Source organism: Epinephelus moara, chromosome 10, assembly GCF_006386435.1.
Source record: "Epinephelus moara isolate mb chromosome 10, YSFRI_EMoa_1.0, whole genome shotgun sequence".
Taxonomy (NCBI): Eukaryota; Metazoa; Chordata; class Actinopteri; order Perciformes; family Serranidae; genus Epinephelus; species Epinephelus moara.
The window spans coordinates 18,897,024-18,920,848 of NC_065515.1; the positions used below are offsets into that span (position 1 = coordinate 18,897,024).

The 23,825-nt window shown below is 40.7% G+C and overlaps 2 protein-coding genes across 11 annotated transcripts in view; one reads left to right on the forward strand and one right to left on the reverse strand.

The window, feature by feature from the left end:
• The window catches only part of xxylt1 (xyloside xylosyltransferase 1), a 47,131-nt gene extending 35,164 nt beyond the window's left edge, over nucleotides 1-11,967 (reverse strand). Inside the window, exons 1-3 of one of the 7 annotated variants that reach the window (XM_050055337.1) lie at nucleotides 11,691-11,967; nucleotides 11,492-11,600; nucleotides 9,544-10,165 (exon numbers count right to left, since the gene is read on the reverse strand). In XM_050055337.1, coding sequence (XP_049911294.1) covers nucleotides 9,544-10,065 — 522 coding nt within the window. In that variant the 5' untranslated portion in view covers nucleotides 10,066-10,165; nucleotides 11,492-11,600; nucleotides 11,691-11,967. The other 6 variants (XM_050055339.1, XM_050055338.1, XM_050055343.1 and 3 more) reach the window with 6 other exon arrangements.
• A 1,491-nt stretch (nucleotides 11,968-13,458) lies between these two features.
• On the forward strand, nucleotides 13,459-22,389 carry LOC126396944 (serine/arginine-rich splicing factor 11-like). 4 transcript variants are annotated; one of them, XM_050055331.1, is made up of 12 exons: nucleotides 13,459-13,792; nucleotides 15,739-15,872; nucleotides 19,086-19,195; nucleotides 19,689-19,778; nucleotides 19,868-19,914; nucleotides 19,999-20,132; nucleotides 20,338-20,419; nucleotides 20,575-20,688; nucleotides 20,931-21,020; nucleotides 21,138-21,209; nucleotides 21,296-21,473; nucleotides 21,575-22,389. In XM_050055331.1, the coding sequence occupies exons 1-12, from the start codon at nucleotides 13,671-13,673 to the stop codon at nucleotides 21,791-21,793; spliced, it is 1,392 nt and encodes a 463-aa protein (XP_049911288.1). In that variant the 5' UTR covers nucleotides 13,459-13,670; the 3' UTR covers nucleotides 21,794-22,389. The 4 variants fall into 4 exon arrangements, with proteins under 4 accessions (XP_049911288.1, XP_049911289.1, XP_049911290.1 ...); XM_050055332.1 differs by having other exon boundaries at nucleotides 13,460-13,792; nucleotides 21,587-22,389; XM_050055333.1 differs by lacking the exon at nucleotides 13,459-13,792 and adding an exon at nucleotides 16,135-18,821 and having other exon boundaries at nucleotides 15,736-15,872.
• Nucleotides 22,390-23,825: the final 1,436 nt, after the last annotated feature.

A 23,825-nucleotide genomic window follows, 5' to 3' on the forward strand; every position in this document is an offset into this window, starting at 1 on the left:
TGGAAACACTACACGAGTTAACACTACAGGGGGCGTCTTATTTCCATGTTTCTATAAACTGAGTAAAACTTTAAACCAAAAGCAAATAATTAGTGTTTTCATTACGATAAACCGACTGTCAGTCGCAACCAGTTAGAGACAAACCACAAGTACAACTAAGTTAAGTTACGGGACAGATTGTGCACAACATGACACTGATAAAACAGGATTAACAATAATGATTTTGAGAAAATAAACCGAGGTCAGACAAACCTAACTCCACCTCTTATAGCATGCGTATTTCTGGAAGATTCTTGTATATTTTATAAACTATTTTGTAAGGCTTCCCATTAACAATTCATGGAGACAACTCAGCTAAACCAAGTTTACTGCTTTCCCCAACTGGCCACAATAAATAATGTAAAAAGTTCTTTTAAAATTGGCTTGACATATTTTTCTAACAGAGTGTGATTTGCTCAACATTTGACATGTTGATACAAAAGACTTTTACCGTGCGTCTTTTGAGGGTAGTTTAAATTTAATGGGTAAGTTGGGCGATAATTAAAATACAGGACATCAGCAAATATAGTGATAGACATATAAAGACTGGTGCAGGGGAAACTTAATGTGAGTAGCTTTGATTCACATTAAAATAAAAATTAGATTTTCTTAAATATAATGGGATATTAACAGCTAGTCAAAGGGACCAGAACCAGACGAGTTCACCCACTAACCAGCCTCAGAAACTGAGATGTTTGAACATGCAATTGGAGCTCTGTTGAAGCTCTGTTGTTTTAAAGGTTTCAGAGCCTAAGTACTAGTTACTATTATACTTAGGTCCTGTGGTTTGTGAGGAACAAGTTAAAGACCCACCCTTTACCACAGGGTTCCTACAGCTTAAGGCAAATTAGATTTAGGACTCTAACATCACTTGATGATCCTAAGTGCTATATCGTAGGCAGTGTCAGTGAAGATGCTCAGTCATCCAGGTCATGGTAATCATAAGTGCTATATTGTAGGCAACTGGACTTGCTTGAGTTTCCTGAAGACGTTTCACCTCTCATCCAAGAAGCTTCTTCAGTTCTAAAGAGAAGGTGCAGAGTTGTCGGCTTTAAACTCTGTGTGGGTGTGAACCCTTACAGAGTTGTTAAGGTCACAATGTGAGTGACATCCTGTGTGTCGTTAGGGTTAGATGGGTCCAGTTGAGAATAGGTGTTACATCGTCAGGGAAGGGATCCCAAGACTGCATTGTAAGTGGGTGATAAATGGTGCCATAGGTCACCTCTGTTTACCAATGGTCATTCCAGTTGGACTTGATTGAGTTTCTTGACGATGTTTCATCATCATTCAAGAGGCTTCTTCAGTCCTCAACCGAGTCGAGTTGCCTATGATATAACACTTAGGATTACCATGACCTGGATGAGAATCTAAACCAACAACATATACATGATGTTTTTATGTTGCGATGGAGACAAGGCTGGAAGAAAACCGGGAAATACCCGAAATTTGTTGCCAAATTTGTTTCTCACCCAGCATTTGGGATTTAATTGCCTTGATTTCTATCCAACATTTTGCATAAAATACACAGAGGTTCGTACACATTGCCTCATACTGGTTTCAGCCATGCCATACAATCTTAAATAGCCAATTTTGTACTTCCTCATAGTCTCGCCAACAGACAATCAGAGATCTCCGCCTTCTGATAGTCTGGGGACACTCCTTTCTAAAGTGTGTTTAACACACCGGCGAAAACGGCCGGCAACAAAGCAACACCTCTTGCATTTTTGAAAAGGACACGCCTACTCGGAAATGTGCGCTCCCCCTTTTCTCGTCCGCAAGGAAACAAACAGAGAGCTTGAAAATGGATGCCAAGAGATTAAACTCCGTTTTATCAAATGTGTGCTCATCCGTGAAGAAAATATTGTCTTAGTTACAACATAATTGAGCTAACTGGAGTAGTTTCATGTCATATCCGACAACGGGAGGCTTTTAACAGATGACGTCCTGATGTTAGCTTTGCTGCTGCTGTTAGCTGTCCCTGTCAGCTGCAGCCACTGATGCTTTCTAGACATCGTGATTTCCCAAAACTGAATAAATACCACACATAGCAACACAAAACTGCTTTGCTAGCTCAACCATGTTGTAACTAAGATATCCGCTGGAAAAGATATTTTTTTCACGGACCGTTTAATGAGTTATTACCTATTACAGACACGGCTAACAGCTAACGATTAGCCCAGCTAAACGTGCACACAGAAATAGTAATGTTTGTTCAAACATTGTTTTCTACCCGGACTATAGAGGGAATCGCCTTGTTGTTTACAAGGCGATTCCCTCTATAGTCCAGCCGGCCGGATGAGTCATGGCCTTGTAAAAGATGTTTGTTTCTTTTAGTTGGCGAGAATGTGTTGCCGCAAACGCGACAAATATCCACAAACTTTGGAGGCGTTTTCTACGAGCACGGCTGAGCCATTTTGTACCGCTACACGTGTTTCTAGTGGGACTTTGTTTACAAGCACAAGAGTTCAGCGAGCCACCAAAGGACCGCCCTGCAGATTTACTATTGGTTCTGCAACGTAGGGAGTTTTTTAAACTCTGAAATTGTATCCGCCCATCTAAACACAAAATCAGGGAGAAAGTCATCAGTCTTTAGTTAAGCAAAGCGTCTAAAGACTGACTTGTGAGTCTAACTTCCTCATGACATCCAGGGTTCAGTGACAGCTAGCTAGCAGACAGCGGATCCTCGGCTCGGCGCATCCCTGGCCAAAAAATACAATGAGTGGTTTTGCTATCCTGATCTTTGTGACGTTAATGCCAAAGCCATTCAGCAAATTATTTAAAAAATTATACCAATCATTTTGAGATTTTACGATGCAATGTTGGGAAAAAGAAAAAAATGTAAATCCTACTTCCCGTGTCTTAGCATTTTTATGACTTTGAAAGACTGATTTTTGATACCAGTAAAGGCCTTAATTTTTAGATTCATTGATTCAAAACCTTGTAAAACCTTTTAGGGATTCACGCAAAATCTGTATCAGGAGGAGAAAATGTTTGTCAACCTGTGAGAAACACATGCTGATTGTTTTAAACACAGATATGGACTTAATATTGAGTGCAAGGTTAAAATTAAGTTGCTTACAGACAATTACTTCATGCTGTTTCCAGGCACTCCCCACCCCTCCCTCCTCCAACCCAGATTTTTCAAAGATCACAGATTATTGGACATATTGACGAACAGTAGCCCAACAGCATTACTTATCCAGTGATTAAATAAATCCATTTCTATTATCTATACTTCTGATACATTGCACTTAGTGTATTTGGCCAAATAATATTTTTAGCACACAGATAAAACTAGCTGCACAAAGTTGACTTGAGAGGTTGGACACGCTTGACAATTGTTGGCAAGTTGTGCTGCTTTTTGAAGAGCCGTCAGTGCAAAGTAAAATTTCCCTTTTTTGACTTTTGTGGCCAGTCTTGCTTATCATATTTTCTACTGGACAGAGGATGAGAGAGGGGAAATTGGGACATTTATGCCTGTACATACTGACAAAATTGAATGAGAAAGCTTTACAGAACCAATATCCTGCCATTAAAACATTCATTATTCTGTCAACAACATTCATTGCCTTCGTGTGGGCAGAGTACTAAAATCCTGTGTGCATCTTTTAATCAAAAGCACAAGGACAAGATAAAAGTTTACAAAGAACAGTCAGAACACAGCGTGCCTGTTATCAGGAAATTACGATATTAACAATTTGCTCCTTAAAAGCTTTGGTTCTGAATCCACAATCAGGGTCCTATCACCCCCCTCAAGGCCACTTCATTTCATACGTTTTACCAATTTACTGGATCCTCGTGATTTACTTGTGAGTTTCCCTAGTTCAGTTACATGATATTAACATATTATATGTATATATACTCCTACACAAAGATTCTTCTCACAGGAACAGCGCATTAAGCAGAGAATCACATCACAGCACTGTGTTGTCTTGTGTTAATGGCTGCACAGGAACGAAGCACATGGCTCCAGTGTGTTGTGTGAATGGTGGTCAGCAGCAGTGAGCACAGCCTCTGGGCAGTGCGACTCTGCAGGCTGTTTGTTACGAATGTCAAGTGGTTCACTGAATTTATCACAGTTGAGAAGTGAAGGGAGCTAAAATCCTTGCATAACCGCTGTCTGACTCTCATGCTCCTTTGAGATAAATAATTAAGGGGAATGAGGCTCGAGATGAGCAGACAAGGATGTCATCGTGCTCATACACACTGCCCCTGTCAGCCTCCGGGAAGTCCCCGTCCCATCTGTAACTTTGGCAGGACTTCAGTGTGTGCTTCAATAGAGACAGAGGACACAGTGGCTGTTCTTGTGTAAGTGGCAGAACATAATTTCATGATTCATTATCTCAAACCATGATGTCTAAAAAGCACTGATCTGGAATGATACCACAGCAATGTTGAAACCACTGGGAGTACGGCCTATTGGTACAATTTATGGTGCATGTAACTTTGATTTACAGAGGCACAAAATTGTGTAAGAGAATTATAAAAGCATGTTTCCCTGGCTCTATGGATGGGAGTTAAGATTTTATTGATACCAATTCTGCTTATTGGTCCGATTCTTTATCGATTCCTGAACAATTTCCTGCGTTGGGAAAAAAAAAAAAGTAGGTCTTCACGGGTTTTCAGCTTCAACAACTGTTTTATCATCTGAATCTGAACACAGTAAAGTAACAGAGCAGAAAAAAGGCACGCATGTGACTCCAGTGTGCAAAAGCTCTTCTGTTTAATTGTTCTCGTAGTCAAAGGAAAAATGTGCTAAGCCTGTCTGCATGGCGCTAATGTTATTATAACAGGATATATAACCTCAGTAATGGACATGCTGCTCAGTTAGGAAGCAGTGGCACTCGTGTCTATGGTGTCAAATACATGGCATTCCTGGAATTTAAGCCCATAATGAGCAGACAGATGTTGCAGCATATTGCTGGTGATTTCAGCCTTACTTTAAATGAGCATTTTACAGACATTAGAAGCAGCACTGCTTTCATCTAACTTTGTGAAATGAAGCGATGCTTTCATCCTTCTTGTTGCAAGTTTCCAGCAGTGTCGACACGTGAGTTCTGGGTCATTGTTTTGTAATATGCAACTATCAGAAAAACATGCAAGCATCGATAAAGGAATATGATAAGCTCCGATGCATATAACTCAGACAGCGATTCCAATTTGGAGCTGGTTCTCAACTGGAACCGTTTCTCGATTACCATCACTATGTGGGTCACTGTGTACTAACTAGAGCCTGACTGAGCATTGATACTTTCAGTCCATGTTAGCTAATCACAAGTAAACTGAATGTCAGCTAGATACCCTAAAGCTTCAATTAAAAGCTTAGTCCTAATTTAACACCCAGCCCCTTTTACTATCCCACTGTGGCTACACATTTTGACAAACAAACTCCTGTCTCAATTACACTCCTGGTCTGGTTGCCAAGCAGTTCATTTTTATATAAGTTCTTCAGATGTATAAAACTGGCTGGTTACCTCAAATTATGTGTCCATTCTTCGGTTACTTTGTAAGTTATCCATATTCCTTAAGTCCGTAAGGGTCCTCAGATCAAAAGACTCAAAAGAGTTTTTCATAAAAATGTATTCAAGTTGTGAGAATTGTTTTAACAGGATAAAGTGGTGTTGTGTCGGTATGCTCAAGTGCCGTAAGTTACTGTCTGTCAGAGCTTGATCAAATGAAAGATTCATAATTGGTTATATTATATGAAGCTTAATTTTAAAACAAGTAACAAGTAATATTCATACTGGTTTAAATCTTTCTTAAATCTTTGCTGAGCAACAGTATTGTGTGAAAGGAATTAAAGGCCTGTCCCAAATATAGGCCTCTTGATTTAAATGATTTAATTTTAATTTGGATTTTTTGGGGGCATTTAGTGTCTTTATCTGAGAGTGGAGAGAAGAGGGTTGACAGGAAACCATGTGAGAGAGTGGTGAGGCGTGACATGCAACTAAATTTGCTGGTTCAAGACGAGGATATGGCTGAGATGATAAAGAAACTGTTGTCTTGTCATAGTTTGTCCACCCCAGACAAAAAAACTTTATATTTTTCAACTATAAAATGTGCTGCTCAATACATATCATGGTCACAATTCTTTAATAACCACATTTTTGAAAAATCCCTATCAAAGTTATGACTATGAATATTATAGCTCCACTGAACCAAAGTTGAGAATCGGATAACAAATGGCGACTGATTCAAAAATCTTCAAAATAAAACACATAACATGAACAAACAATCTTGATACTGAGCCTCTAGCTTCTTTTTTTGAAGAGTTGTGACCATTACACTTACTGAGTCTGACATTTTACAGTTGAAACAACATCACAACATGTTAGTGCTCTCTGTTTTTAAATGCCCTCAAGCCTAGTCTGACACTTCTGTGCAGCAATTTCTTCTTGCTTATAGGGTGACATATACACCAATAAATAAGCTGGCATCGGCTTCTCTGATTTACCAGTCAAGCTCCAGTCAAAATGTTAAAAAAGAAAGTCCAGATTCAGTGTTAGTCAGGCTCAGCTACTGTATGTACACTTAAGTTAAATTGTGCTGAGAGCACATACGGCCAGCAGCTAACAGCACCGTAGCCTGAGGTTAGTCAGTAAAGTTGCAATATCTCACAATATTTTCACTGTATTTCAAAGCAGCACCCTGCTTCTACATTATGCTTTTTCTGACAGGTGTCTTGCTGAGGTCCAGACCTTTGAATCCGCCCACTCCACCAAGTTGGAGTTGACAGTTCTGTCTGAATATCAGGCAAACAGGTTTCTGGCTGACAGCTGAAGTAAATATAACCATAAGATGTGATTCTTATTGCCAAAGTGTTTGGATATTTGCTAATGCCTCTTGCTAATGCTGCCAACACTTGGTGCTTCCCCTTTTAGAAACGTGTTTTGTATATTGGCTAACTTCAAAAGAAGTATTGGCACAGTAATACATTAAAGTAAGGAGTGGGGAGATAATCTCTGCATGCCAGTTTGAGCTGTGTTCTTTAGAGAGAGCCTTCGTCTGGTTCTCTCTAACACAACAGATCCTTTTTATATTAGCGTAGCTTGTCCAGTGCTTTACATGACACACTTCAGCTGTGCTCCGGGAAGACTTTGAGCTTGGTCTGAGCACAGGGAGTGAAATGAGCAGGAAGCAATCTGACCCACAGGCTCAGAACTGCCAAGATGCCAAGCTGAGCAAACCTGTAACCAACCCACAGCAGGCATGGGATCAGCCTGAGCTAATACAGAGTTATACCAACACCAGATGTTGTAGATGATGAGACATTCCTCAGAGAAAAGGCCTAGCTGGTGGTGAGGCAGGTTTGCAAAGGGGTAGGTTGCCTGTAAACGAGTTTATGATCTTGTGCTCTGTGAAGAATACAAAAGAGGAGAAAACAATGGACGCTGCATGAAAAAGAAAGAGCAACAGAGAGGGGACATAATCCTCTGTTTTGGCAGAGGGAGCGCAGTAGGGGAGGGATATCCCCATTAGTGAGGGATTAGTTTGACAGGCCAACACTGCCCCCATGTGTTTTAACTTCAAACAGCACCTACAGCCAACGTGTTGGTCTTCGTGGAGGGTCATGGGGTCATATCAGTTCTGTAGCTTTATGTGAAGCTGTAAAGCCAACCCAGTTTATTCAGCGATCAGCCAGGTGTGTAGAGGTGTGAAAAATGGGATTAAACTTCTCTTGCTGGATCTGTTTTTTATCTTTACACAACTAGTGCAACACTGTGAATGCCTTCCAGAAGAGACTGTCCAAAATGTGTGTGTGTGCTGTTATCTCTAGGATGTTGGTTTACATATGGACAGTAGCGACATGTCCGTACCAATATCTGAGAAAACTTGTTTGCATTATCCTCATTCTGACTAGGGCTGCCACGATTAGTCGACTAATCGATGACTAATCGACTATTAAAATAATCGGTGACTATTTTAGTAGTCGACTAATCGTAGAAAAGTACTATAAAAGTACCCCAAAATACTCTTATTGCAGCTTCTTACGTTGAAATATTGGCAGCTTTACACACTCTCCCATGACAGTGAACTAAAACCCTTCGGCTTGAGTAGGAAACAAGACATTAGATGACGTAATTTTGGGGTTTGGGCGAGACAGACCAACATTTTTCAACATTTTAACACATTTTTTGCTAAAATGATTAGTCGACTAATCGAAGAAATAATCAACAGATTAGTCGACAGTGAAAATAATCGTTAGTGGCAGCCCTAATTCTGACAGTTCTGTGCACGAAAATATGGGGCAAATTGCTTCTTGTATTGATTCAGTATGACGGTGTGTTTTATTTGTCAGTACAGAATGAACCTGTATTACCCTGATCAGAAGGGTTTTCAGTTAGTTCAACCTCTGATAAAGAGCAAGGCACAAAAACTTAAACTTTGCCTCATCCAGAGAGAGTCCAAAACAGCGTTCTGTGTCTGTCACTCGGTCTCGCTTGAATTCTGTGTTTTTCTTTAAGTGATTAAAGACATTTCCACCATAAACTGGTGCATAAAACTACACCAGAATGCAGGAAATTTAATGTTTGTTCCCCACCAATGAAATGAAACCTGCATCCTTGTGTTATCTGTATTTGTACAACTACTGGATCTCATCCCTGTCTGTGGCATCAGGCTTTCTGCCTCGCCTTCACGTATAGATGTTCAGAAAAGACTGGATCACATCCATCCATTTTCAACCGCTTATCCAAAGCTGAGTTGCGTGGGCAGCAGGCTGAGCAAAGTATTCCAGACACCCCTCTCTCCGGCAACGCTTTTCAGGTCCTCCTGGTGGATCCAGAGGCATTCCCAGGCCAGACGAGATATATAATCCCTCCAGCATACTCTGGGTCTACCCCCGGGGCCTCCTACCAATTGGATGTGCCAAGAACACCTCTAACGGGAGGCACCCAGGAGGCATCCTGATCAGATGCCCGGACCACCTCAACTGACCCCTTTCGGCACAAAAGAGCAGGAGCTCTACTCCGAGCTCCCTCGAGATGTCTGAGCTCCTTACTCTATCTCTAAGGCTTAGCCAAGCCCCCCTAAGGCTGGATACCATGTCAAACAAAAGCTGAATAATATAAATGTTCAATTTATATAGACAGGCAACGTGATGTTTTTAAAATATTTTTGGATTTCTTATTTCTTCCTGTTAGAAATCTGTCGGGAAATCAAGATGAATATAGTCTGTCAAAATGTTGTGCTTAGGGGCAAAGATGACTCTCCTAGTCAGAGTTAACTTGTGATTGCTCTTTTCCATCAGACTCTGAGGTGTTGAATGTTGAAATAATGTAAGACTGTGTGCAGTTAAATACAAGATGTGTCTCTGGGGCGCCGCTTCACTACAAAGATCTTAACACTAGCTTCTTATCTGCTCTGACTTAGCTCAAGTACATTCTTTAAAATGTAAAAAAACGAATCCACTATCTCAGTAGCATGAGACCTAACTTCTTATATTAAAAACAAACAGATAACAGAGCCATGGTACAGTGCCAACACATTTTTAGACTGCCTTACCTCATGCTTGAATGTTGCGTCAAGGAGAAACTCCTGCAGCATCCTCTCTCCCAGTTCTTTGCTGGCCTCGTCGCTCACAAAATGAAGGACCAACACCTCTCCTTCCATGAAGCGTCCATGCTTCACCATAGACAACATGGCCACCTTAAACTTGTCCTGCAGGCTCCGGCTCTTGTCCACCTTGGTGAACATCATGAGTGCGTGGTAGCGTCCGTCCCCTTTCCTAGGCCCAAATCTATCGCTCTCTCCTCCCACATCTTGCTCTTCCTCTCCTTGCTCCTCAGATCCAGTCATCTGTGAGAGCCTGGTGTCCACAGTTAGGTCAGCATCGTTCCTGTTGGCATTGTGGCTGGCCTGGGTCTGCTTGATCCGCTTTGTGGTGCTGGAGAAGTTCTGCTTCTCTGAGCCAAAGTAGTAAAAAGCTACGACAGCAAGCGCTGCGGCCAGGAGAAGCACAAACTGATAGGACCTGAAAGTACTGATCCTACCCATGATTCTGGCTACCAGTCTGAGGATGCCCATATCTCCCTGCTGGCGTCATGAGAATGGGAATGTGCGTGGGAAAACATTCATCATTTTGTGTCCCTCCAGTTCACATTTACTCTAAGTTGCCAACATTTTCCTGTAAGAGAAAGAAAACTCAGTTTAGTCTGGACATACACACACACAGATTGCACTGACTGCCAGAAACAGTAATAGGTTTAAAACTTGTGCAACTTCCAGGTAGTTACCTTCACATTTAGTAGAGACCATCTTTAAAACATTTTTAGGGCAATTAATTACACTCACCAGCCACTTTATTAGGTACACCTGCTAATCAGCCAATCATGTGGCAACAACTCAGTGTATTTAGGCATGTAGACATGGTCAAGACAACCTGCTGAAGTTCAAACCGAGCATCAGAATGAGGAAAAAGGTGATTTAAGTGACGTTGAACGTGGCATGGTTGTTGGTGCCAGATGGGTTGGTCTGAGTATTTCAGAAACTGCTGATCTACTGGGATTTTCATACACAGCCATCTCTAGGGTTTACAGAGGATGGGCTGATAAAGAGAAAATATCCAGTGAGCAGCAGTTCTCTTGAAGCAGATGGGCTACAGCAGCAGAAGACCACACCAGGTGCCACTCCTGTCAGCTAACAACAGGAAACTGAGGCTACAGTTCACACAGGCTCACCAAAACTGGACAATAGAAGATTGGAAAAACGTCACCTGGTCTGATGAGTCTTGATTTCTGCTGCCACATTCAGATGGTAGGGTCAGAATGTGGCATAAACAACATGACAGCATGGATCCATCCTGCTTTGTATCAATGGTTCAGGCTGCTGGTGGTGGTGTAATGGTGTGGGGGATATTTTCTTGGCACACTTTGGGCCCCTTAGTACCAACTGAGCATGGTTTAAACACCACAGCCTACCTGAGTATTGTTGCTGACTGTGTCCATCCCTTTATGACCACAGTGTACCCATCTTCTGATGGCTACTTCCAGCAGGATAACGCACCATGTCACAAAGCTCAAATCATCTCAAACTGGTGTCTGGAACATGACAATGAGTTGACTGTACTCCAATGGCCTCCACAGTCACCTGATCTCAGTTCAATAGAGCACCTTTGGGATGTGGTGGAACGGGAGATTCACATCATGGATGTGCAGCCGACAAATCTGCAGCAACTGTGTGATGCTATCATGTCAACATGGACCAAAATCTCTGAGGAATGTTTCCAGCACCTTGTTGAATATATGACACCAAGAATTAAGGCAGTGCTAAAGGCAAAACTAGCAAGGTGTACCTAATAAAGTGGCCAGTGAGTATGTTGCGTTGGGGGGGCTCCAGCTCTGCAGGTAATATTTGCATGCATTTCCCGCCAGTGTTGCGCCGTCTAATCCACGTTGTTACCATGCACAGAAAATGTGGTTTACCTCTGCAGAGAGGACGGAAGCGCACTCACTTTTCTGTCTCATGTCGTTGATCTCTGCAGGTCCATCTTGACAGCTTGTTCGACCCGTGTTACTGGATCCTCACGTTTATGAAGCAAAGCAACATTTGCTAACGTTACGCTGAAATTGAACAACACCGTTAACGTTCACGGGATGCCATTTAATCCAAATATTACCAGTAACGTACACTGCAACAACCTGTTGACATACCAGCCAGGAGCGAGGATGCTAAGTTAGCAAGCGACGACTTTGCGCCTAACGTTATATGTGGGTCGCTGAGTTGCCCTCCGACGCTGTTTGTTTAACCCCAGCACATAGACAGGCCCTGTTTGATACTTTAAAATTACTAATTTGTCGCTGCACTCACTTGTCGTTCCTAAAATATCCCGGTGTTTGCATGGCTTTGAGATTTCGAAGAGAAAACGGCGCTAATGCTATTTGGATAAACCACTAGCTCCAAGCTAGCGTTAGCAGCCTAGCAACTAAATGCTGTGACACAACTTTGGCCACACCCACTATGGATTCAGCCGTATTCCGAGCCAGGCTGCCTTCATGTGCAGTTGGAAAAATGAGAGTTAGAATTTTAGCATTATATATACTCAGAAATTAATGAGAATTGGCTGTAGAGATATTAAAGTTTTATTAATTTAATTATTTCTGAATACAATCAGATTTTACTCAGTATTTCAAATGACCAAAAACTGAAAATATTCTTTTTAAAACCATAATAACAATTTAACTAAGGGACTGGTGGAGTTGCAGTGTGTTTGTTTTTACACCAGAAATGATACTCCTGAATAGAAAACATCATAACACGAATAAGGATCATAGGTCTATATTGTACATGATGCACATATTCTCCTCTTCTTTATGTAAATATCAAAGGTTGAAGTAACTCAAAACAGTTAGTGACGTACCATAAAAGTACAAATTGGGGGTCTATTACTTGAGTTTTTCCATTTGATGCTAATTTATGGGCTACTCTATTGCATTTTAGCAGAAAAGTATTGTAGGTCCACTTTAACTCCAGCACGTTTACTGAACAGATAAGTTATTATTTTTTTATTATTTTACTAGAGACTGCTCAAGCCACTGTATCAGCTGATGTTTTTTTGTTGAAGAAACATTATAAATGGCATCTTTATATGTCTTTTCTTTTCCACAACCTCAAGATATTTAGTTTACTGTCATAAAGGAGTAAAGAAACTGGTAAATATTCACATCTGAGATGATGGAATCTGAGAATTTTGACTTTTTTTTCATATAAAATTACTCAAACTGATTACTCAATTATCAAACTAGTTAAAGATTAACTTAAATTGGCAGCTAATGAGGCTAATCCATTAATCATTGCAGCTCCAGCTGCAAATGCCAAACGAGGTTTGAGGTAGCCTAATTTAGACACAGTGTCGCCATTACAGAGTTTGTCTGCCAGAGTACAGACAAGTGGAGTTTTACAGTGTAAAATATATTTTAGTATGTAAACTCACATATCTTGATAACAGTATTGGCCTCAAAAAATAGTAAATAATGTGTTGATAAAATACATAAAGTATAAAGTCCTTGAATCCCTACATGGTCATTTCTTTTATTTATTTTTTTTAGTTTTATTTATTTAGCCTTCATTTAACCAGAAAAAAACTCTTGAGATTAAAAATCTGAGTGTCCTGGCCAAGACAGGCAGTAGCATACGTTATAGACAGACAACACAGAACAAAAATACAGAATAAATTGGAAAACAAGCAAGAAAAAACACAAAATAAGATCACTACAAAGAAAAGCCAGAAAGTATGTTAATGTATACTAGAAGTGAACCTTAAAAGTAATTAATTTGCCGTTAATTGGTACTTGTACTTGTTCCACCGAAGGTAACTATCAGACAAAAATATAGCCATGTTTTTCTTTCCATTTTAAATGGGACAACTTGGATTTGCTAGGTAGGAACTCATTAGTACGAGCTTACAAATCTGCACGTGAAAGCAGCATCCCTGCCTCACGACATTTTCGGCAGCGGCATTGTTGCTCTGTGCTCGCGGCCGTCGTGTATTCGCCCGCAGCAAATGTTAATAACCGTTTACCTACAGGAAAGATGCTAACTTTTGTAACCGCCTGATGTTGTTTTCATCGTAAACGTTTCCTAGCTCGTCTTTTTTGTTTTAAACTGAGGCAGTTTGATCGGTACTCGAGAAAATGAATTCCAACACGCACGTCATTCAGGTGACAAACGTCTCCCCGAGCACAACGTCCGAACAAATGAGGACTCTGTTTGGATTCCTCGGGAACATAGAGGAACTCAAACTGTTTCCACCTGAGTGAGTATTGTGTACTATTAATAGGTGAAACGCTGTCGTACCTATCTTACCTGGTTCACGCTAGGCTTGTGTTGAGGCCTGTGGTGTCGAGTAGGCCTCGCTGCACGGTATGCTAATGCTAATGCTAACGTTTGCCCGCGCCTCCAGTGAATGCAGCAGCAGTCACTCCCCTCAACACCACCGCATGACCATCACACAGGGATCACGTTATATAATATCATGTCGGGTATTTAGCACTTACTGCAACATTGCATTTACTCCACAGACTCTGGGGTGTAAATAGAGCTGATAAAGGTTAATCAAACAATCTAATCATCAACAAATTTGATAATGTGTTACTTGTTGAATCAGTTTTCAAGCCAAAATGCAAGGATTTCAACTATATATTATGTTAATCATTTGATAATCTGTAATTTGTGTATGATTAAGTGTTGAGCCCCAAAACGTGAGAAAATAAATTTAAAAAAATTGCCATTACAACTTGCTATTGTCAAGTTAAAGTTATTTAGTTTGCAGTGCTTAAAAAAATAAAAATCAAACTAGTAAATCGTCACATTTGAGTGATGAGAATAGCCTAAGCACAACATTTTTGTTTGACAAATCACCTTTAAAACCATCATATGTTATTGTCAATATTATTGTGAGTTAATGAACAGTTTCACCCCTGTAAAATATCAAATACTAGCCCTCTCTGTCTTTCTCTGCTTTAAATCATTGTAGGCTAAATAGATTATGGTGTGTTTTATCTGATATTTTAAGGAAATTTAATCAAGTATTTGGTCAAGTAATTGTCAAATTAACCAATAATAAGATAGGATAAGATAAGATAATGCTTTTAGTGCAAATAGGAAGCATCAGTAGAAAATAAAATGAAGTATGTAGCAAAGTACGTACAATAAGTACACTGTACAAAAATAAAGAGCAGTATAATAAGAAAACAGGAAGACATATAATAAGGAAGCATCAAAAAGGAGCAGAATATAATAAAGAGAGCCTGAATGGCTGATTTTACGTTATTGACTGATGGAAGTCAGTTAAAACAGTGCTGATACTGCACCTGAGGGGCTGATCGTAAGCAGTAAAAAAATAAATGCAACATATAATAATAATAATAATAATAATAATGTTTGTAAACAAGGTTAAATTTAATTTAGAAAGCTCAAAATCACAATTTGCCTCAGGGCTTTGCAGCACACAACATCCCCCTGTTCTTGGTCCCTCAAATAAACACAAAAAAACAACTTTAATGGGGTGAAAAATGGTCGAAACCTCAGCGAAGGCAACCCAGGAGGGATCCCTCCTCCGAGTGGCAGCCCTAGCTGTAACAGCATCTGCTTAACGTAGTAAATGCTGATACTACACTAAGTGGAAAAACAAATTAGCTCAGTGTTAATATTGTTATGTCAGTTACTTCCTGCCGGCAATCCCTCGGGTTCCCTACATCTCACTCGGGATGCTAATGAGCTCCCGCGATACATACTCTGTTTACAGTATTTTAACATTGACAGTAGTAAGAAATAATTGTTCTCTGCTTTGTATTTTCCTGTATCGATTTACACCTGGCTTCTCAGCAGGTAGGACGTCAAGGACTGTAACAACAGAAGATATTCAAAGCATCACTGATTGACACTGATCTTGGCTTATTGACGATCTGTTAAAAATCAATGTGCTAACACTACAACCAGGGTTGTAATTTTTGTCCACCTACCATACTTTTAGCTGGTGAGTGAAACAAATCTAGCAGCCACCTGCCAATTTCCAGTCCTGTTTTACAGCACACTGTGAAAAAATATTTCTAAGATGGATTGTTGGTCTAATCAGAGGCAGAGAGTAGCTGAAAGTTGGTTGTCTCTGGGGACACAAAGCTCATTCAGGTCAGTTTGAAGAAGGCATGTTGGGTCTCCTTGTTTGTATTCTTTGCACAACATATCTGTATTTTCTTCCAGTGACTCTCCCTTGCCTGTGACTTCACGTGTCTGTTTTGTAAAGTTCCTTGAGTCTGAGTCGGTGGGAGTTTCCCAACACCTGACGAACACTGTCTTCGTGGACCGAGCCTTGATCGTGGTCCCTTTTGCTGAAGGTGGGTGTCTCTTATTTGTCCTCGTCTCACTCACATGGCTATCTCTGAACATGCATCACAATGTGTAGGTTGTCTTTGATAGAATTGCAAACACTATCTGAGCCATTGTGAGTTTTTTTTTTGTGACCAAGCAAAAATTCGCTAAGCTTCTCAGTGCTTGGCATTTCTAGGTATGTAAAAAGGGAAAATGTACATTTGTGTCCATGTCTGACAATCTAGCTGTAAACTTCTCTCTCTGTTATTTGTGTTGTGGTTTTCATAGTGGACAAGTCATTTGCAGAGAGCCCCTTCCTTGCTGGCTGAAAGTGGTCCTCTGCTGCCATCAGGAGATTAGAAAAAATAATGGCACCAGGCTCGCAAGCCCCCTTCTCTCTGTTGTTCTGCAGTAAAACATTAACTCTTTATTTTTTCTCTCTGTCCAAGGCATCTTTATTTTTTTATTTTTTGAATTAGCCACACAACTCTTATGCAAAATGAGGGGGTGGTGGGAGAGGGTGCAGGGAAATCTCAATTCCTCACATGGTCAAAGAATTTCAAATATTTTTTTAATTAACATGTATGTTGATTAGTAGGCATGCACCAGACTAGGGATGCCCCGAGCAGATCCGCTGGTAGATCAAGACAGTTTTTCGATTATTGGTAATGATTTTTAAGCTTGAACCATTTCTGATCCTCTGTTTATATTTGAAGCTTTTGCACTCTGGATACGCCAGCTGTCTAAATCTCCCACTGTGCTTGAACCAGTAAACATTAACAGTGAGTTTCAGTTTATATCAACACTGACGGCATGCATCCACGAGAAAATCCACTGTAAGCTAGTTGCTTTGGCTCAATTTCAGCAACATTTTCCAGATGCTGTACACCTAAAAAACTGTTTAAATGTTGGCATATTGTATAAGTTATGTTACATAGCATACATGTAGTTTATTTATTGCCACGACAAGACCACGCTGACACTCCTTTGTCCATTGATATGACACACAACGCTGAAGGAAACATTTAAACACCCTTCATGTACACACAGGTGTCTTCAGTTACTGGCTGATGAGACAAAATGTTAGGTTGAAGGTGGGCGGGGCTAAGCTTGGTGTTTGGTTGATACAAGATGTCAATCAGATCACAGTCTAAAGGTGCACACAGTTCTCAGGAGACGTCTGATCAGCCACCCAAGTGAAGACGTTACCTGTGTGGGTGTTGAGGATGTGGCTTTGTTTTTTATAACGCACACACACCTACCTGCCCTGGGAGACATTTTCACCTCCCCTCTGCCCTCAGGCAGACGTTATCGGACAGTTGAAACACACCAGCAGACTGTTGAACAGTTACTACACTGAATGTTGCACTGAAATCACACAGCCAGTAATATTTAATATTTATACTTACAGCGTGTGCAGTAACTTTATTCATTTATTTGTTTTATGTGCAATAATTGTAACTTATTCAACGTTAACGGCATACGTTGGCACTGCGTGTGTGTGTGTGTGTGTGTGTGTGTGTGTGTGTGTGTGTGTGTGTGTGTGTGTGTGTGTGTGTGTGTGTGTGTGTAGAGTATGAATGAATATCTTATCCCCTCCATTATTACTTTTTTTTATTAGGTCTGTTCTGTGCATTAGATTTTGTTGTATTGATTTACAGTGATAAAAAAGGAATCTGTTGACCCAACTGGATCACCGTATTAAATGTAATTTAGCATGACTGGGCAAAGTGTGCACTGTGCAGCTTCATTAGAGATAAATATAAACACTGGATCAGGACTTTGGCGTAATGCTCATATTAAACGCATCAGATCAGGGAACAATGTTCGGGACATCCCTACACCAGCACAGAGCATGCAGGATAGATGGACTAATCAGCTGTGCATGCTAGAATAGATGTTGAAGGTGTGTGCCATCATCAGCACAGTGACTTTCAGCAGATGTTGTGGAAGATGATTAGCATATAATCTGGTTGTTAATCATGATAAGCGCACAAACTGCCTTTGGCGTTTACTCGCTTCATGTGCCAAAGCTTGGTTATTATTTTTACACTGTGCATCTGTATTTCCAAATTTTTTACTAACACACAAGAGATAAAAGTAGTTTTAATAAGCCTCTGCTTGATGTTGCAGTAAAATGCTTTTTTTTATTGACCCTCTCCACACATGACTCTGAAAGAGTTGAGTGAATCTCACGTTTAACAGTGGTGTTTCTTTTGTTGTTGTGTTTTACAGTTCTTTTTCCTGGTTCAGCCAGCCCTATATACCAGGCCCTGCTGAAAATGCCACCAACAGTTTTGTCTTCTGCAGCCTTATCCTGTTTCTCAAGTGTCCTTTCTGTTGTGTGTGTGTGTGCGCGTGTGTGTCTCTCTCTCTCTCCCTCCCCTTTTAAAATGTCAAATGTCAGATTAAAAAATAGCCTGTTTTCAGATTGCACCATGGATGATCATCTCCATAAGATTTTCCCTTTGATTTTACTGTTTGGTTTCTTCAGCTTTGGGCACATTTTTCTTGATTTTATCACAGCTTTTGCTGGCAGTAGTCCCATAACTGTTTAGTGCAGCTTATCTTTGACATTGTTTAGTGTTTCTAGTGACAGACTGTTGGCTAAAACCTAGCAACGCTGTAGCTTGTAAGCAATATTTATCTCGTTGCCAAGTAAGATTTTATTTTGCGGTGGGATTGTACAAAGTAACCACCAACAAAAGCCCAGAAAAGGTAATATGTGTGAGCCTTTTCTGTTTCTGTATTGGTAATGGTAATGGATGGTAAGTGATGTTGAATTGTACCCATGTGTCTACACCCAAATCATGAACTTTGTTTTCTGTATCTCAATGTTTTTGTGTGCTTTATAGCGAAGCAGCCGGCACGAGTCGCTTGTTCATAAAACATCTAATGAAAGTTGAGAGCACATCCCACGGGACAACTGGCTGTGCTTGCTTACGTTTGGTTCATGACTTAAAAAACAAGTACAGGTGATAAAATCTTGGCAGTGTTGACCACAGTGTGTATTGTGACTTATAAACTCATAGCTGCTAATCCTACAATCATACTTTCACAACAAAAGAGTCAGGGATCAAGATTTACAGACAAGACAAAAAAAAGTGGATTTTTTTTTTTACCAGATTTTATTTTGACTACAGAGTAGTTAGACTGAGGTGGCTTGTCTGCAAGTCTTGTCTGAGTGTTTATCGATGTTTGCTCGGAGCGTGTACTGAAATGTTGTTGTTTTTCTCCAGGAGTCATTCCTGATGAATCTAAAGCTATGTCGCTGCTGGCTCCAGCCAATGCCGTGGCAGGAATGATGCCTGGGGGAGGCCTTCTTCCAACACCCAATCCTCTGGCAACAGTGAGTTTTCACATTAAGTTTGACTTTAAAGCTTTCATCATGTTTCTAATCATTTTGGTTTCTTTTTTCTATTGCTATATGAATTTCTTTTTTTATCTCAACTTTGACCAAGTGTTGGCCAAATTATAGTTTGTGTATTTTTAACATATTTACACTTTTCTGTGGTGTTTTCCAACAACTGAACTTCAGCAGTTAAGCCCCGTTTCCACCCAACACTTTCAGTATGGTACTTTTGAACCAAAAGTAGCCTTTCAGACATTATATCTAGACCCTAGGTCCGTTCAGCGTTTCCACCGCAAACAGTACTCATGTGGGCGGGGTTGTTGTCACTCACTGAACCATCTGGCAGTCACTGTATTTCCTCCTTTATCAGTCTGCGCCTTGTTTATCATCCACAGAACGAGGCTGCACACTGACATTTTCAGAACAAAAAAGAAAAGTGCAGTTAAAGTTGCTCTGCAGATTATAATAGTGTCTGCGTTTGTTACTTCAGATGGGAGGGACGCCATTCGGAGGTCTTGGAGCTCCCAACATGGAGCAAATGGCTGCCATGGGAATGCCGGGCCCTAACATGAACCCCCAGGTGAGCATTTGATCAGTCACATTCATAGTCACACCATGTTTAAACTAAATTTCTCTCTAATATTAATAGCCTCCTTTTATCTTTGTCAGGCTCTTTCTGCAGACTTCCTGAAGCTCATGCAGTCCATGGACCCCAAGTAAGAAACCATACACACTCATCCAGGGTATGCAAACCAATAATTGTTGGGGGGAAAAAACTAAATAACTGATGGCACTTGCAGATTGAATCCATTAGCGGCTGGACTGAACTTGAATCCAGGGCTGAAGAATGATGCCTCCAACAAGGAGATTGAAGAGGCCATGAAGAGAGTCCGAGAGGCCCAGTCTCTCATCTCTGCCGCCATTGAACCAGGAAGTGAGTGCTCTGTTTTCTCATGTCCCCTTCACATGAAGATTACTTGTTTATTCAGCAGTTAAGGGTTCAGTATGATGAGTGAAAACACTAATGTCCTGTTTAATTAAACAGTGAGACGTAAATTTGTTCAGTCAGCTGTGGAATATTTGTTCCATTAGTCTCTGCTACCTGGTAGACATTTAACTTTATGTCATTGTTTTTGCAGATAAGAAGGATGACAAGCGCAAACATTCCCGCTCTCGTTCGCGGTCACGGCGCAGGCGGTCCAGGTCTCGCTCAAGACACAGGTAAAGACATCAGCATGACAAATTCTGTCTCTTGACTAGTATTGTCAGATATACAAAGTGGCTCTAGTGACTCCGTACAAGACACGAACAGTTTATTTAATTTTCTGTCAGTAATTTTCTATTTTTAAAAATGTGCCACTGCTTCATTTTGACAGACGTTCGAAGAGCAGGTCCCGGCGGAGGTCCCATTCAAGGAGTAGGAGGAGGTCCAAGAGTCCACGGAGGAGGAGGTCCCACTCCAGGGATAGAGGCCGCCGCAGTAGATCTAGGTCAGCAGCTCCACTGATGTCCTCAGCACAAAAATAGCTGCGTTTTTCATTTTATTGCAGACCACATATGTTGATCACTGCTGCAGAATGTGAGCTGCAGTTGTAGTCATGATTTTTTATATTTAAGCCTGACACTTTCTGTAAATGCAACACTTGCAAAAGCTGCCAGTCCATCAGCTTTTTGTTTCCTTCAGTGCACTGCTGTTTGCTAATTCTGTTTACGTTGCCTATGTCTTGAATAGGGACAGGAGGAAGGAGGAGAAGTCTAAGAAAAGGTCAAAGACGCCCCCCAAGAGCTACAGCAGTGCCAGGAGGTCTCGAAGCATTAGTCGGTGAGTGATCTTAGTGCACTGTTATGTATTGTTATGGTGAAATACAGGCTCACACTAGTCACAATAGGTGTATTTCCTTTCAAATAATGTGATGCAACGTATTGCTTTGTGTCTCAGGAGGCACAGGCGAAGCCGCAGTGCATCTCGGTCCCCCAGGAGGAGGTTGTCCAGGTCTCCATCGCCCAGACGGTGAGTTCTCAAACACTTTTCACATGCAGTTAATTTAGTTATGTTTAGGACAACAGCTAAAAGTAATTTATTTGTCATGTTCACAGTCACAAGAAAGAGAAGAAGAAGGACAAGGAGCGCGAGAAGGAGCGGGACAGAGACAGGAGGGAGGACAGGGACCGCAGCAGAGATGAAAGAGAACGCTCCACAAGTAAGAAGAAGAAGAGCAAAGACAAGGAACGAGATCGGGAACGCAAGTCCGACAGTGAGAAAGGAGACGTTAAGGTACGTTCAGAGCACTGATTTTCCTACTGAAATTACTAGCATCCAGTTGAACATCCCAGTAGGCGGCCACTTTTTATACGAAAGCTAAAAACTCACTTTAGTTATCTCCACAGGTGACCCGGGATTACGATGAAGAGGAGCAAGGGTATGACAGTGAAAAGGAAGGAGAGGAGGATGACGACGAGAGGAAGAGCGACTCCGACTCTGCCTCATCCCCCAAAGGCCCGGAGGAGATGGAGAGATCTGAGGGCCAGATCCCCAAAAAGTCCAAACTGAATGGGGACGACCACCATCAGGAAGACATGGAGATGAGCGATTAAGAACATCCCGAACCAGACCGTATTATCTTTCCACTATCCTCTTTTATATTTTTAATATAGGCCACAACATGTCTGTGCCTGATCACGCAAAGTTAAAACAATTTGTTGTCTTAACTGTAGAAGTGTCGGGGAAGGAGCGGGTGTAGAGGGAAACAGTCAAATAATTTTTGTAAAGACAAAAAACAAGGACTAAAATACGAATAACATGAGACATGGTTTTAAATTGTCATTGCTGTACTTTTTTAAGATCCTGTTGATTTTTCTTTTTGTTGCCTTTGTGTTGGAACTTTGTCCTCCTGACGGTAGAGTACGCAGCGTTTCACACTACAATGCTGTCCATGTAAATATTTTACTAGTCGGGGTTGAGTCCTTTCTTTCTTCAGACTGTTAGTCACCCGCCGCCCAGCACCAACCTCATGGTTAATGTTTGGTTGCTGAACCATTTTGCTTTAACTGTAAATGCACCAAGTCGTGTTTCAGCTGACCTTCCTATTTACAGCCCTTTGTAAGTGTACACTGTAGATTGAAATGTGTTGTTGCGATGAAATACAATAGGTTTTCCAAAGGAAACGAATAAAATTGGGTCAAACTGTCAACTTGTCAATATTTTTACAAGTGATTGCACTCTGTAATGTCCTCGTGTCTCTAAGTGTATTAAACGGAGGCTGGGACATGTTCTCTGACCCCATGGGAGCTATGGGGTGTGACGTGAGCATGTAACTGGAGCTGTGTTACAGCAGAGGGCGCCATAAATAAAGAGATGGTGTCCGCTCGGCCTGACAAATTTTATGGTATGATCAAATGGATGGCGGCCAATGCACAACATAACAATTTCACAATAGAAAGCATTTGTTTGGCTTATATTAAGGACCTTTATGGTAATAACAGAATTGTAATTTTATCCCATATCTATTTTTCGTGTACAATATATTGCGACTCAAGGCTGACTGTGGACGCCTTAATGAAACAAATCAATCATCCCCATGGTCTGATGGTGCCCCAGCTGTTGAGCCTTTCTGCAGCTGCAGACTGGATTTTACTCTGCAAAAGTGTTAGACCCTGAGTATATGATGTCATGACTTCCCTTTTTAACCTCCTTGGCATCTTTGTTGATTGCCTGACAACCAGTGAGTGCAAAGCAATATCCTGCACTCCTGCAATCTGCTAATTTGATCATTATCTAAACTGTAGTTTTTGTATCAATTTTCGACGACAAAGTGCCAATGTAGGAAGCCACCCAACTGAGGGTCTCAGGAAAAGTTCTCACACACACACACACAAAATCCAGCTTACTTCTGCATTAACTGCTGAGTGGTCCACTGAAAACGCTAACATGAGCTAACGGCATTAGCATTGATGAAGAGGTAATTCCTGCAAAACCGGTGAGATGGCACTAGTTGCCAAGCAACCAGGAATTTGTTACAAGTTGTCATTCCTAACCTGACAGATGCTTGTTAGGTGTCTGCATTTTGACGCAGCGATCGAGTAGGGAATTTAAGGTAAGCTACTGAAGTTAAAGTATTAATATTTTCTCAGGATAAGTTTAAGTTTGTAAGTTAGTAGGATGAAATCTATTGCATGGATTTCATATCACGTTTAGGGACCACACAAGGTTTCCAGATTTCGCTATACTATTACATTAAATGAACATTTTTATTGACTATGACATTGTTTTGTGACATACTGTACTACAGCGTTTTATACAATTATGACATACTACACTGACTTTTTATGAAATTTGGACGACATACTATACTATGACATTTTTTATGAAATTTTGACGACATACTATACTATGACATTTTTTACGTTATTTTGATGACATACTATACTGACATTTTTTATGAAATTTGGACGACATACTATACTATGACATTTTTTATGACATTTTGAGGACATACTATACAATGACATTTTTTATGAAATTTGGACGACATACTATACTATGACATTTTTTACGTTATTTTGATGACATACTATACTGACATTTTTTATGAAATTTGGACGACATACTATACTATGACATTTTTTA